The 14,855-nt window shown below is 39.6% G+C and overlaps 2 protein-coding genes across 2 annotated transcripts in view; one reads left to right on the forward strand and one right to left on the reverse strand.

Annotated features, from left to right (window-relative positions):
• Window positions 1-14,855, reverse strand: part of LOC134803647 (uncharacterized) — a 44,694-nt gene that overhangs the window by 207 nt on the left and 29,632 nt on the right. The window contains exons 3-11 of the mRNA XM_063776431.1: window positions 6,970-7,041; window positions 6,376-6,465; window positions 5,858-5,920; window positions 4,479-4,583; window positions 3,122-3,205; window positions 2,711-2,737; window positions 2,181-2,303; window positions 1,030-1,220; window positions 104-210 (exon numbers count right to left, since the gene is read on the reverse strand). Of these exons, the coding sequence (XP_063632501.1) occupies window positions 104-210; window positions 1,030-1,220; window positions 2,181-2,303; window positions 2,711-2,737; window positions 3,122-3,205; window positions 4,479-4,583; window positions 5,858-5,920; window positions 6,376-6,465; window positions 6,970-7,041 (862 nt within the window). The remainder of the gene's footprint in view (window positions 1-103; window positions 211-1,029; window positions 1,221-2,180; window positions 2,304-2,710; window positions 2,738-3,121; window positions 3,206-4,478; window positions 4,584-5,857; window positions 5,921-6,375; window positions 6,466-6,969; window positions 7,042-14,855) is intronic.
• LOC134803810 (putative fatty acyl-CoA reductase CG5065) overlaps window positions 10,187-14,855 on the forward strand; it is a 73,819-nt gene continuing 69,150 nt past the window's right edge. Inside the window, exon 1 of the mRNA XM_063776647.1 lies at window positions 10,187-10,474. The gene's annotated coding sequence lies outside the window, so the exon portion shown is untranslated. The remainder of the gene's footprint in view (window positions 10,475-14,855) is intronic.

A 14,855-nucleotide genomic window follows, 5' to 3' on the forward strand; every position in this document is an offset into this window, starting at 1 on the left:
TTTTATTATTTCTTTTGCGGTACATATTCATGAAAAGAAATGTACTTTTATGTACTTATGTTTTAAAAAAATGTACTCGCACGGTTTTGGCATAGCGACATACAGGTCGTGGTCGTGCTGGATAGATACTGCTTGGCACGACCACACTATATTTATGGTTAATTTAATGTCCTTGTAAATGTGCTTGTAAATGTACTCAAATTGTACTATCTACAAGCACATCAAAATGTGACAGTCATACTGCAAAAATCGCTGTCATGATTAAAAAAGGTGAACCTAAGGGCTGATTTAGACGGCGCGCGAACTCGCATGCGACTTTCATTAAATTTTTTTTTGATCGGCTGGTGGCATCTTTTCCGCCATTATAAACGATGCTCCGATACAAATACAACGCTGCTCGTCGCAGTGCGGCGTAAACGCCATCGACAATAAGGTCCCAGGTTCTTACATTGATGATCCCACATTTAGACATTATGCGCGCGCGAACTCTCATGAGATTTTAGTTATTTCAACCAGCCGTTCAAAAAAAATGTAATGAAAGTCGCATGCGAGTTCGCGCGCCGTCTAAATCAGCCCTTAGGTTCACCTTTTTTAATCATGACAGCGATTTTTGCAGTATGACTGTCACATTTTGATGTGCTTGTAGATAGTACAATTTGAGTACATTTGTTTTGTATTCATTTGACATTAAATTAACCATAAATATAGTGTGGTCGTGCCAGACAGTATCTACCCAGCACGACCACGACCTGTATGTCGCTATGCCAAAACCGTGCGAGTACATTTTTTAAAAACATAAGTACTTACATAAAAGTACATTTCTTTTCATGAATATGTACCGCAAAAGAAATATTTAATAAAATCACCCGTGGACGTGCTGTATAGTACCACACGGTTAAACCGTTAACCTAGTGTCAAATTGTACTGGTAACCATGGTAACTCCAGGTTTAACCGGTTAACTCCGGGTTAGTGAATGGTGCAAGTGGGGCAGGTACGTTTTTGCTTGAAAACGGTATGAAATTGTTTACTTTGCGACATGTCCACATGGGACATGTGATGTGACACATGTCTGCGTTAGTCTTACCAGTATTCTCAGGTATGGTGCTGGGCTTGAAGGCGGAAGAAGCAGCGGGAGCGGAAGCGGGCGCGGGTTTCGCTGGTCGCTTCAGGGACCCAGGAAGGCTCTCCTCGTCTATCTGCTTCGGTGGACGGGCGGGGGCTAAGGAATACAAAGAACAATATAAACAAAAAGCCATCTACAATTTACGAGAAAAATGTTAAAACCGAAACGATTATTTGAAAATAAACCAGTAATTAACGTAGTGTGTGCAAGTTAAATAATATACAGACCAGAAAACAGAATATAAGATAGTGAAACTACTTTCAATGATTATTAGCACTTCCATAAAAGAAATCGTCCAAAACGCAACTTCTGTTAACGAGAACCTCTATAAGTGAAACAGCAGTTGCATTTTTTAGAACCTGGATATTTTGATTAGATTTGGTAAGTACTACCTGCACAAATGGAAAACCAGGTTAATTAGCACAATTGCCGGCCCCTTCATCATCATCATTGGCCACAGATGATACTTGCAGCGCCTAAAGCTTGTAAAGAGGTATTTTGAGGAGCCCACAGCCTACATCGACTGGGAAGACCGACAGTAACAGGACAATGGCCGATCGGCATTTCTTGCCGCATCGATCACATATATGTGTGTTACTCTGGCTGGACCAACTTAAGCAGAATCGAAATGGTATGGCCACATAAGCAGGAGACCACCAGACTACGTCGGAAATTTGGCACTACGACTTTCCATTCCCGATAAAAGAGGCAGAGGTAAACCGAAAACAAGATGGAAGGACGTAGTGCTAAAAGATATGATTGAGTGCAAAGTGTCCGAAAACGACGTCGAGGATAGGGCGAAGCGAAAGACACGGAAAGCTGACCCCATCACCATGTGGAATATACAGGGTGGCCCATTTAGATCGGTCAGTATTGGAAAATCTGAAACTATAAGACATACGACGATCTCTTCTTAGGAACCATGTCATCAATTTTAGTAACAAGAAAAACTGCATAACTCGCCAGCTTGTATAGCTCGGAAGGGGGAGAGAGAGAGGTGCCGGACCACCCCAGGAGCCAGTCCCTTGAGATTTCAATTATCCAGGTTACACTTACCTTTCTTAGAACTCTGCGCAGGCGGTGGGGGTAGCTCCTTCTTCTTGCTTCTCCGATTGCTGGAGCCGGTGATAGAAAGCCTCAAGTTCGTAGCCATGGACGCCATGCGTGACTGTTTTTTACCTGCACACGGGGATGAGAAGCCGAGGGTAAATCTGTGGCCCTAATGAATAAAGGTGCAAGTCTCGGGCAGCGCAGGTGTAAAAGGGTGTAAGTTCCATGTACCACTTATGCCCTAACACCTAACCTGCGCGACTTGTACCCTTTCTCACTAGGGCCACAGAAATAATAAAATAAGTAGCCTAATTTAGCTTTGCTCGTCGTCATAGCTATTAAGGTGGTGGTACTGGTGCTCGACGCGGTGCCAGTACATGTCATCTTGAAACTTAAATCATTGTCAATAGCGCAATGTTGAGGTGACAGCAGAGTGTCATCTATTGGGCATTAGCATGTCGAGCACTAGTACCACCACCTTAATCACCTTAATAATTTCCCGCTTCGTGACTCTAGGTGCTGTTTCCATAACTTACGTGGAATAGCTTCGGCTGGTTCCATTTCTGAAAAAAGAAAGTTGTAAATGTCACCGACATACCCATATTTACAGGATGTAACAAAAGAGAGAGAAAAAAAGCGCTGGTGCCCTAGCGGTAAGAGCGTGCGGCTTTCAATCCGGGGGGTCGCGGGTTCAAAGTTCGAACCCCGGTTCGTACCAATGAGTTTTTCGGAACTTATGTACCTACGAAATATCATTTGATATTTGCAGCAAGTCGCTTTACGGTGAAGGAAAAAATCGTGAGGAAACCGGACTAATCCCAATAAGGCCTAATAGTTTTCCCTCTGGGTTGGAAGGTCAGACGCAGTCGCTTTCGTAAAAACTGGCAAAATGCCGGGATAACGCGAGGAAGAAGAAGAACAAAACGAGAGAGGGAGAGCTGACTAACCATGTGGTAGGGGTAACGGAGGTCTGTCTCTGATGTTCCGTACGCTTGCCTCGCTTTCAACCGCTGCGGCCAGCTCACAGGCCTCTGAAAACAGGCATTAAAATATTTTTCTGCCCTCCGGCCGGAAAGCGTCAACTTTCGACTCACGCGCTAAACGAAGTTGCCGCTATCCGGCTCCGTCGAACAGAAAAATAACAAAACACTAAATAAATAACCTCAGATCACACGTTTGTCGACCTCGGCTTCGCCTTGGCCGACAATTACATGTGTCTTGAGATATTTCTTACTTTACTGCCCTAGGTGTCTAATATACTATTACAGTACGTATGATGCTAATTTACCGCCTTAGTGCTGTAACTAGCACTGCGTGCGTATGTCGAAAATTTAAAGGGCCATATGTATTGTAAAACGTTCTACAATACACGTGCGAAAAGGTAATTCGCAACTCCTGTCGATTTAAAACACTCCCTTCAGTCGTGTTTCAATTTATCGCCACTCGTTGCGAATTTACGAATTTTCGCACTTGTATCATAATGTACTAATTTCACATCACTACACTGAAATGTGGCAATCTGGCAATAGATGGTCTAAATCTATACTAGAGCGCGTATAGTTGTAGTTAGTGCACCAACAAACAATCCATCGGCGCGATTCGGGAAATGAATTAGAGATTAACTAGATACGATATAGTAAAGATATATGACGTCCCACGGCAAAAGGTACCTTATGGCGGCTGGTGCTTACGTCGCAGAGCGCCGCAATAATATTGGAGCGGCGTTAATAATCGCGTAAGCGCCAACCGGCATAAGGTACCTTTTATACCGTGGAACGTCACATATCTTTAGGTACTATATCGTATCTAGATAATCTCTAATTCATTTCCCGAAACGAGCCGCATAAATGTTTTTTAAATGCGTTAGGTTGTAAACTTGTAACTACGCTTTTACATTCCATTAACTGATTGGTAGGTAATTTATGGTAGTACCTTTAATCCTATCAAAAATAAGAAAGGTTGTTTATAACTGCAGAAACTCGTCGTATCAGGCGCTTTTAAGCGTTTAATAAACGCCTTTGTCTATTTTTAAAGTACAAATGTTTTCCTTGCATGGCGACCCTGTGTACTCATACAGTAAATACTTATAGTCGGACCTAGCTAACTCTGCATCGCTGTAATGACAAAGTCTATGAAATTAGGAACTTTATAATGGCATTCCCTCACTTAGTTATATTCAAGACTTTCAAGTTCAAGTTTAGGGTGGTATTCCACCTTGCAATTTCTTGGTCCAATGTGCATTGCGTCTCACTCTCTCATTAACCAAAATGTGAGACGCAAATACACATTAGACAGACTACGTACTGTTGTAGTTTCCGTTGACAACCACCAACTCGTAGATATGGCTGTCTCTGTCACACTCTGGAACTGGGTCTTTGCTCTTCTTGCACGGTGGCGCGCTGTATCTTGCTAAATCAATCAATCAATCAATCAATCATTCAATATTTTTTATTTGTTAAACAGAGATTTTTGGAGCTTAGACAACATTTTTTCAAGCTTTTAATTAACTTGCATTGTCTAAGTTAACTATGTAGGGTCATTGCGCTAGTTTTCGTCCGGCTCTAGTTTTCGTCCACTTGACAAAATTTGAATATAAACCATCATTGCTGCACAAATTTGGACTTATTGCACTTCTTAATATCTAAACAATTTATCTATCTACATAAAAAATATATCTCGCAAGTAGCAAATTAATGAAATGTATTATTTGCTAATCCGTCAAGTGGACGGAAACTGACACTGGATGGTAAACTGACGCAATTACCCTATGTTTGTTAGGGTCAAATCTTGCAAGTAAAATTTGACCCACTTCCCGCGGTTTCCGATAACGCTGAAAATTTGCATACGTGTGTAAAGGGGCCCACTGATTAACAGTCCGCCGGACGGTATCGGCCTGTCAGTTAGAACAAAATTTGGACAGTTCCGAACAACTGACAGGCCGATACCGTCCGGCGGACTGGTAATCAGTGGGCCCCTTAAGTCGGGTGATGATGCAATATTTTGGTACCATGGAGTTGATCCGATGAAATACATAAAATAGTTCTTTAAGACCTATAGATGACAGAAAAATCTATTAAAAAATGTGCAGTCAAGTGTGAGTCGGATTTAATTAGTTTAGTTTTTGATCCGGCCCGTGGGTTTTTTAAAAACATTTCACTCACGTTTCACATTGAAAAAATACATTGTTAAAAATTGTGTAATGTACCTACGCTACGGAACCCTTGGAATGTGAGTCCGACTCGCACTTGACCAGTTTTTTTTATTTGTATTGCTTTGAGGATGACTCACGTTAGACCGGGCCGTTTCCGGGCCGGAGCTTCCGGTGCTTACTTTTCTATGACATGACAGGCGATCACGTGATGCTTTCCATAGAAAACGATGCGCCGGAATATCCGGCCCGGACACGGCCCGGTCTAACGTGAGTTATCCTTCATCGTGAGATGTGTTTGTGTGTGAATTACTTCAATTACATAATGTGTTACGCCTTAAATCTTAAATCAATGAAATGTGACGTTATTATGAAAAGGGACCTTATTGTCGATGGCGCTTACGCCATTATTAACGATGCTCCGATACAAATACAATGCCGCGCGGCGCTGTGCGGCGTAAGCGCCATCGACAATAAGGTCCCTTTCATAGATAATGCCCCAAATTTACTCATGTAACATATTATAGCCACCTACCTCGGTCACCTCTGTCAAATGTACTGCTAGGTGTCATCTTGTCCATCCTGCGTTGTGGTTGTGCTATATAACACGCAAATGTATTATCCATCATTGAAGTATAAGTAGTCACAGTGACAATAGTATGAGGTCTCTAGCGACTTTCATACAGATTGTCACTGTAACAAGGTACGAAATGGGTCATAATTGTCATAAATTAATAGGTACTTTCGACCACACATATTTCGGTTTATTAATTAAAAAAACCGGAAAAGTGCGAGTCGGACTCGCCCACCGAGGCAGTCGTGGCTCACTCCGCGATTTCGTCGCTTTGCAACAGGTAGCTAAAAGTACATCCGTTCCACACCAATTTTGGTGGTTAGCCATAAGCCGCGCGTGGCGCTGTCGCCACCTAGCGGCCATATCTGTCCTGATCGTAACAAACGCGTTTTGTTAGAGGGTGAGTCTTCTGTACCTAGTACTATTATTTATTCTGTGACCGAGGGTTAGTGGTTTAAGGGGTTTAAAATATGTCTAACCTTTTTTTCTGAAGTAGCACAGAGCTATAGTCTGTCCGATAATGATCAAAAGGACGATGATACCTACTCCTCCGATGATGTACCATAAGTCTGAAAAATAATAAAGTCTAGGTATTTAAAAAATAATGAAGAAGTGTTAAAAAATATATCGGTGCGATAAAAACACCTCAAACGTTGTACAATACACATGCGAATAGAGTTAGACCAAGAATAGTCTGCAAAGATTTTGATAGCACGTGCAATGCAAGTGTTATTTTAAACGTCAAACTTCTATGAAATAAAACTTGCACTGCGCTATCAAAATCGTTGCAGACTTTTCTTGGTCTAACTCTAGGTAATTCGTAGGTTCGGTATGTCGTGTTTCAATTTATCACTACTCGTTGCGAATTTCCTACTTTCCGCACTTGTATTGTAAATAACTATATATGTGACGTTATCTATGAAAAGGGACCTTATTGTCGATGGCGCTTACGCCATTATTAACGATGCTCCGATATAAATACAATGCCGCGCGACGCTGTGCGGCGTAAGCGCCATCGACAATAAGGTCCTTTTTCATAGATATTACATATTACAAATCTGTATTAAACCTACTAGGATTATTGATATCCATGACCGATTTATTCTCTAAGGCGGCAGGAGATGGCGTTGTAGACGCATTTGAATCTGAAAACATAAAATAAAACAATTTAAATGAATTGTAAAGCGTAACTCGTGTGCCAACGTCCTGTAGCGGGAGTGACATAAAATGAAGATGACATATGATGACATATGACATATGAAGATGATATTATGAAAGTTTGTTGACGATACTGATTAACTGTAACCAATGAATAAAGTCTAAGAAAAAAACGTGCCTCGGAAATCAAGAACAAGTCATTCTCGGATAGATGGCGCACACACCTTTGGCCTATGATCGGCTAGATGGCGTTGACGACACCGTTTCATATTTAACAATTTTAACACATAGGTATCAGTGAATGAGCATGGGTCAAAATGATATAAAAATAATAAAACCATTTATCCGTATATATAAATTTTTTCGATAGTTTTATACGTTTTCATTTTGAGTTGTAGTCGTGTGTCGATAGATGGCAGTAAATTTACTGTGACTACATAATTTACTATGACAGGATCCCTCTATACTATCTATTCTCTTTGACTGTAACCTTTCGCGATTTCGGGTTTGGTCCCATAGTAAAAGTTGCTCAGTATAATCCCAAAACCTCCCTGGCAACGGGAATGCAGTTATTTTTTAGCTATCCTGCCGGCCTAGCCAAGGTTACAATCGCTATCGCTTCGACAACGAAAAGCATTATGTCTCTCTATCACGCTTCCATATTAGTGTGACAGTGACAGTTGCGTTTCGATCGCTACGGAGCGTAAGCGATTGGCATCTTGGCTACGCGGCCTGTATAGTCGGTGTACAAATAGTTGTGAACATTGGTTTTTCCTAGTATTTAACATATAACGAATTACAAAAAGCAATAACTGTGAAAACTTACCGTTTAGATTTGACGCCATGTCTGTCCATTGATAATTCCTCTGACAATATTCACGTCATTGTAATAAAAAAAATATTGACACAATACACACTTACAGAATAATAGTTATTGTCCAGTATTAAAATAATTTACTTACAAACATTAAGTAGCTAATATATACGTATTTAATGTTTGCGTCGGGTCCCTATTGTTTCCCAAATAGTTTTAAGTCATAATGTATTGTTTGTCCGAATTTTCGTTAGTCATAATTGGTTTTTCTCAGAAACGCGTAACTTTTCACGATTGCCATAAAATAACCTAACCTTACCTAACCTATTTATAGAATAACCTTACGAAAATCCTGATAAGTTAACGGTTTCAGTTTTATGACTAACGATAATATGACAAACAACACATTATGACTTAACACTTTATGGGAAACAAAGGGACCCCGTTTGCGGCACAGTAAAGGATGACCCAGGCTAGACCGAGTCCGGCCGGGCCGGAGCCCCCGGCAGCGGCACTTCGTATTCCATGGAAAGCACCACGTGATCACCGATCAGCCGTCATAGAAAATGACGGACACGGCCCGGTCTAGCATGAGTCATCCTTTAAGACGAAACAGGAGCTGAGTTTTAAATATTTTAGGTAAATATACCCGTCTCGCTAACGGAAGCGGCACCTAAAAGTAGTGCGATAAGGACAAGGCGAAAAATCCTGCGTAAAAATCTCAAAAATCGAGGTTTCGTACTCCTCTGTTTCCTCCTCCAAAACTTAACCAATCGTAACCAAATTTGGAAATCTAAATGATTATGAAATTATCTGTGTCGGACCGTTTTTCTTTTTTGGCTAATTGATATCAGTTTTGAATGCCACGCCTCTCATTGCGGCATAGTCAATTAGGCCATTTTGGCCATTTTTGAAGGGCTCTAGCGCCTTAAAAAACAAAAATATCAAAAAAAGCAAAACGGTCCGACACAGATATTGACAATATTAATCTGTGTTGAAAAAATCATTGCTCTAGCTTCAAAAACCACGGAGGAAAACGAGGAGTACGTTTGTATGGAGAAATGACCACTCCCGTTGGCTCTTAAACAACAACTCTATATCTATATGAAGTTTCCTAAGTAAGTATGTGGTATTTACCCACCTACGACAGGATAAAAACACGTCACAACGGTTTTCCTGCCGGCGTATTATGGATGGATTTATCCACGAGATAAAATAACTGACACTTTTTAACACCGCGGGATAGAAAGTGACGGACAACGTTTTATCGCGCTGTCACGTAGACAAGAACGACCATCATATCCGTACTGATGTCATTTGTACAAATCGATGTAAACAATGAAATTGTGTCACATGTATTAACCGCGTAACAATTCTTTAGCTATAAGTTTTAATTTAATACTTGTGAAATTTCATGTAATAATGTATGTGTAAATACTGTAAATATTTAGTTGTGTGTAAAAATAGCTAGAGCCTTTTGTTCTGCATATGTATATCATTTCCAAGTTTCACATGCCAAATGGCAGAATAAAGTATATAAGTGCATGCGCTGTATAATGTATTCGAGTGAATAAAATCATTCATTCATTCATGCATTCATTCATTCATTCATTCAGGGCCCAATGTGCATAATAATGTCCACTCAGTTACAATCTAATTAGAACCCAGGAAATTGCTCGGATTAATCCCAACCGCTTCATTCCGCCATCGCTTGAAGGATCACGCTAGACCGGGCCGGGCCCAGGCCGAGGTGTCCATCATGTCATTTTCTATGACGGCTGATTAGTGATCCATAGAAAACGGAGCGCCTCCGGCCCGGTCTAGCGTGAGTCATCTATCACACGGTTTTAAAAATTTAATAGATAAAATGTTGTTACTTTTAAGTACTTTTCTTAGAAACCGTTTTGGAATTTCATTAAAATCTACGATATTGACAATACCAAATGCTTTTCTGCCCAAGTTTTTTGCCCTAGCAACAATTAGGCCGCCCGCCCTCAAGACTGGGCGAAACGCAAACGTAACTTTTTTTTTATACGATGGCAAACAAGATACTTATTTTAATAATGACTATAATACGCTTTATTTATTAAGCGTAGATTAAAAACCATAGTAAATAACTTATCATAAATCATAGATATAAAAGTTACATTCATTTGTTTTTACTCATATGCAAACCCATCAATACAGAGCTATCCTATTTTTTCTCTCCTAGCAATAAATCTCGCGATTCTTACACGTTGGCGTTCGTTACTAACTTTTAAAATACTAAATACAAATCACAAATACATCCACATGCAGTTTTGTTTTTTTAATACATCAATACGCTTTCCCAGTTTTTCTTCCCTAGCAATATATCACGTGATCCTTGCTTTGGGCGCATGCGCGGACCCAGTACGGGCCCGGACAAGATGGCTACCGCGAGCATTTCACCGAATTGATCATCTAACCCGTCTCCCGACAATAATTAGTACAAAACCCAACTCCACAACACGACAAGTTATTTATAAATGTGCACAGTTCATTTCGCGGTCCGAAATAGCCACCCTACTTTCTAACCTATGAAAATATAAAATGGTTTAACAGTGAGTGTCCGCTGGATTTTTTCGGTAAGTCTAGTTTCTAGGTGTAGCCGGTTAGCGGCAGTATGACCTAATGGTTAATCATGTTAATAGTTCACATGTCATTATTTTATAAGCTTAATCATATAAGCGGAGATAGGCGGTGTACTTCAAGTTAAAAAGCTTAAAAATCTAGAAACTAGTTTAAACAATATTTTAATTATAAAAAAAAAAACAAATGAACATCGTTTTCGAACGTCATAATTCGAAATTTAAAACAAATACTGTGATAAAATGATATAACGTTCTGAAAATCATGTAATAGGCAAGTTTTCCCTGATTTTTTGGTGATGTGTACCGCCTCGCTCGCTCGTATGAGTGTGTCTCGCTTTTGGGACTTTCCTGAATGGGCGGCGTACATGCGCATTAGAGTTCGGACCCTCTTAAATATTTTATCATCCTTTTTGCGAGAATAGCGGTGTTTAACACCTCGTATAAACGTTATTCCTTTTTTATATTGGATAAAAAAAATTACGGCAAAGGAATATATTTTTTATTACTTTTTTTTAAAGAATAAGTGAGTTTTTTGACTCTAAACGATTGATTCTACACATTCACATGAAATTATGTCAGACATTAGTTCAAGAACATAGTATCTATTGAGCTTTAGCTCTGTTCGGGCGTAGAAAATGCTTGAGAGCAAAAAAAAAATCAAAATAGCTTATAATCGTCAAAAATATCAATATTTAAACACAAAAATTGTTTATTCTAGTAGCTAATATTTTGATTTATATTAGTGTTAACCTAAAGGAAATTTTTTATTGAATAATTTTACGGTTTAGACTCACTTGTTTTTAGTCACTCAATTAGTCAGTTATTCAATGTTAGTATGTCTACAAGTTTAAATTCTATATTTTTTATTATATTTGAACATCATTTCAAATGAATTAGCATTTTTTATGTGAATTAATTTACTACTAAACCAAGTACTCCAAGTAGTATATACAACAATCAATAAAAGGCCTTAAAATAAAAATTACAAACTATTTTTTTTCCTTTTGATTTGTTTGAACGAAAATAAATATAGAGTTAATGTACAAACAGCAACACTCCTTATTAATGGACCTTATTACAAAAGGCATAAGGTCCGAATTTTACCCTAGGGCCATCCGGGCCATGGCCCGGGGCGCCAATCCGCCAGGGGCGGCATATGGGCCGTATGGCGCCCCTGCGTTGCATTTTGCTTTTCTTCCTTCTGGGGCGGCGAAACGTATTGGCCCGGGGCGCGAAATTTCAAAATACGCCCCTGGGTCCGATGTACAGTTAACAGCGTAAGCGATGGTACAGTCACCTGCAATAATATGTTACTCTTCGTGGGCCGCAAAAATATGTGACATGCTCTTATGGCTCTACAAATAAAATCGTGTCGGATATTTTTGCGGCCTTCGTTGTGTAACATATTATTCCAAGTGCTTGTACATAGAAAAAAAAAATCAATGTTATAGGACATCTTTTACACAAATTGACTAAGCCCCACGGTAAGCTCAAGAAGGCTTGTGTTGTGGGTACTCAGACAACGATATATATAATATATAAATAGTTAAATACATAGAAAACAACCATGACTCAGGAACAAATATCTGTATCATCATACAAATAAATGCCCTTACCAGGATTCGAACCCGGGACCATCGGCTTCATAGGCAGGGTCACTACCCACTAGGCCAGACCGGTCGTCGAAATAGAAAGTTTATGGGATGGGGCACGTAGGACGTTTGCACTATTACATTTTCGAATTATCATATTTCTAATAAAAACAATAGTTACGTTTATCTTTTATTATTAGTTAGTGTATTTTGTAGTCTATTGTTTAAAGAAATAGAGTCGTTAATCTATACTAACATTTCAAAGCGGTTATAATCTGCTTTTACTACGAGGGGTTTATCCTAATTTGTGGTTTACCACTCAATGGTATTGTATTCTTGAGACTCTTTGAGTAAAGGCCTTGTGCACAAATCACACGAGGCTCCACAGGGTAGGGGGGGTCACGAAAAAATCACGATAGATCACGTTGGGGGAGGGGGGTATAAGGAAACCTCACGTGTATTTTTCTACAGTGAACGAAACTAAGAAGAAAAAATCCTACCGCATGCGGAGATACTTTTTCTCGGTTTCGTTAAACATAAATCTTCACTCTGCACTTCAAAATAGCGAGTCTATTTAACGAAAATAGAAAAATAAACAAGATTTTCTATATACAATACTATTTATGTTAAAATTAGGTCGAATGAAATTTTTTTTTAAAATACACGTGAGTAGGTTGTGTGGGGGGAGGGGGGATAGCCAAACACCTCACCAAATATCACCAAGGGGGAGGGGGGGTCAAAAAGTAGCCGAAAACACCTCGCGTGATTTGTGTACAACCCCAAACAAGCTCAGATCATTCAATTCACACTATACTAGCGACCCGTCCCGGCTTCGCATGGGTTACACAAATCCTTAATAAATTATACACTTAAATCTTCATCAAGAATCCCTCTATCGATAGGTGAAAACCGCATGAAAATCCGATCAGTAGTTTTTGAGTTTATCGCGAACGTACATACACACAAACTGACGGACGCGGCGGGGGACTTTCTGCCGTATTCGAACTTCAAGATATTCACAAGAGCCGACACGTACTAGATCCATTCTAGATACGTTATAGTTTAGATATCAACTAATTCTCTTTTGCAGTGCAATTCGGGCAACCAATGTCACTTTTACGTTAGATAGCGTAAGATATCTATTAGATGTGAATTGGATCTCTAAGTCATATCCTGAGGAAATCGTTCAAGAGTATCTCCAGAATCGCGCAAATGTCATATTTGACAGGTTAGATCTTAAACATATCGTTATCGTATCTTGGTGATGTCTAAAAAATATCTAATGGATGTCTATTTCAAAATCCGAATCGGGCCCTTTGTTTTATAAGGTGTTTGTGATATTTAATATTTAAACCTGTTTAAACGTGTGTCTTTCTCATTACTTGTACCATACACTAACCCGAGGTTAACCGGTTAAACCTGGAGTTGCCATGGTTACCGGTACAATTTGACACTGGATTAACGGTTTAACCGGTTAACCCAGAGTTAGTGGGATAGTGCTAGTGGCGCTAACTTAATTAGTTATACCTAAATTACCTACTCTCGCGTTTGCCAAAAAACGTTGGCAACTGGAAACCAAGTTTAGTTTATTTCTGGAGCAATTATTATGTAAGTGTTTAACAACTGTTGTTACTGGCATAGGTAATTATACGGAAAAACCTATTATTTATAGAAAATCACATTTTGGTTTATATATGGAGCATTATCTATGAAAAGGGACCTTATTGTCGATGGCGCTTACGCCGCACAGCGTCGCGCAGCATTGTATTTATATCGGAGCATCGTTAATAATGGCGTAAGCGCCATCGACAATAAATAACGTCACATATATATATTTCGGGGATCTCGGAAACGGCTCTAACGATTTCCATGAAATTTGCTATATAGGGGTTTTCCGGGTTGATAATCGATCTAGCTAGGTCTTATCTCTGGGAAAACGCGCATTTTTGAGTTTTTAGGGTTCCGTACCCAAAGGGTAAAACGGGACCCTATTACTAAGACTTCGCTGTCCGTCCGTCCGTCCGTCCGTCCGTCTGTCACCAGGCTGTATCTCACGAACCGTGATAGCTAGACAGTTGAAATTTTCACAGATGATGTATTTCTGTTGCCGCTATAACAACAAATACTAAAAACAGAATAAAATAAAGATTTAAATGGGGCTCCCATACAACAAACGTGATTTTTGACCAAAGTTAAGCAACGTCGGGAGTGGTCAGTACTTGGATGGGTGACCGTTTTTTTTTGCTTTTTTTTCGTTTTTTTTTGCATTATGGTACGGAACCCTTCGTGCGCGAGTCCGACTCGCACTTGCCCGGTTTTTTTATGTTTTCCGAGCAAAGCTCAGTCTCCCCCATATATTATATATTAAACTCTATTAAAATGGCCTTGGCTGGTGGAGGTATTTTACAAATGGCGCTAGCATAGGTTTTACTTGTCAATCCTACGATAAATGTAGTTTTTTGGGTAGGTTCATCATCATCATGATGATGATGATGATGGCAGGTTCAGTAATTAAATTTGTTAAAAAGGTTTTATGTAACCCATGCGATGCGGTTAAATGAAACAGTCAAGCACGAACATTGAGTAATAATCCTAAATCGGACCGCGAAATTTCTCAATGAAAATTTTCTCATGAAAGTTTCCAGAAATTTTCGGATTGATGATTATTGAAAACCATCCTATGTCCTTCGGGCCTCAAACTATATCCGTACCATTATATATATATCAGTTCAGCGGTTGAAGCGTTAAGCGATAACAGACAGACCGACAGTTACTTTCGCATT

This window comes from Cydia splendana, chromosome 27, assembly GCF_910591565.1.
Source record: "Cydia splendana chromosome 27, ilCydSple1.2, whole genome shotgun sequence".
NCBI lineage: Eukaryota > Metazoa > Arthropoda > Insecta > Lepidoptera > Tortricidae > Cydia > Cydia splendana.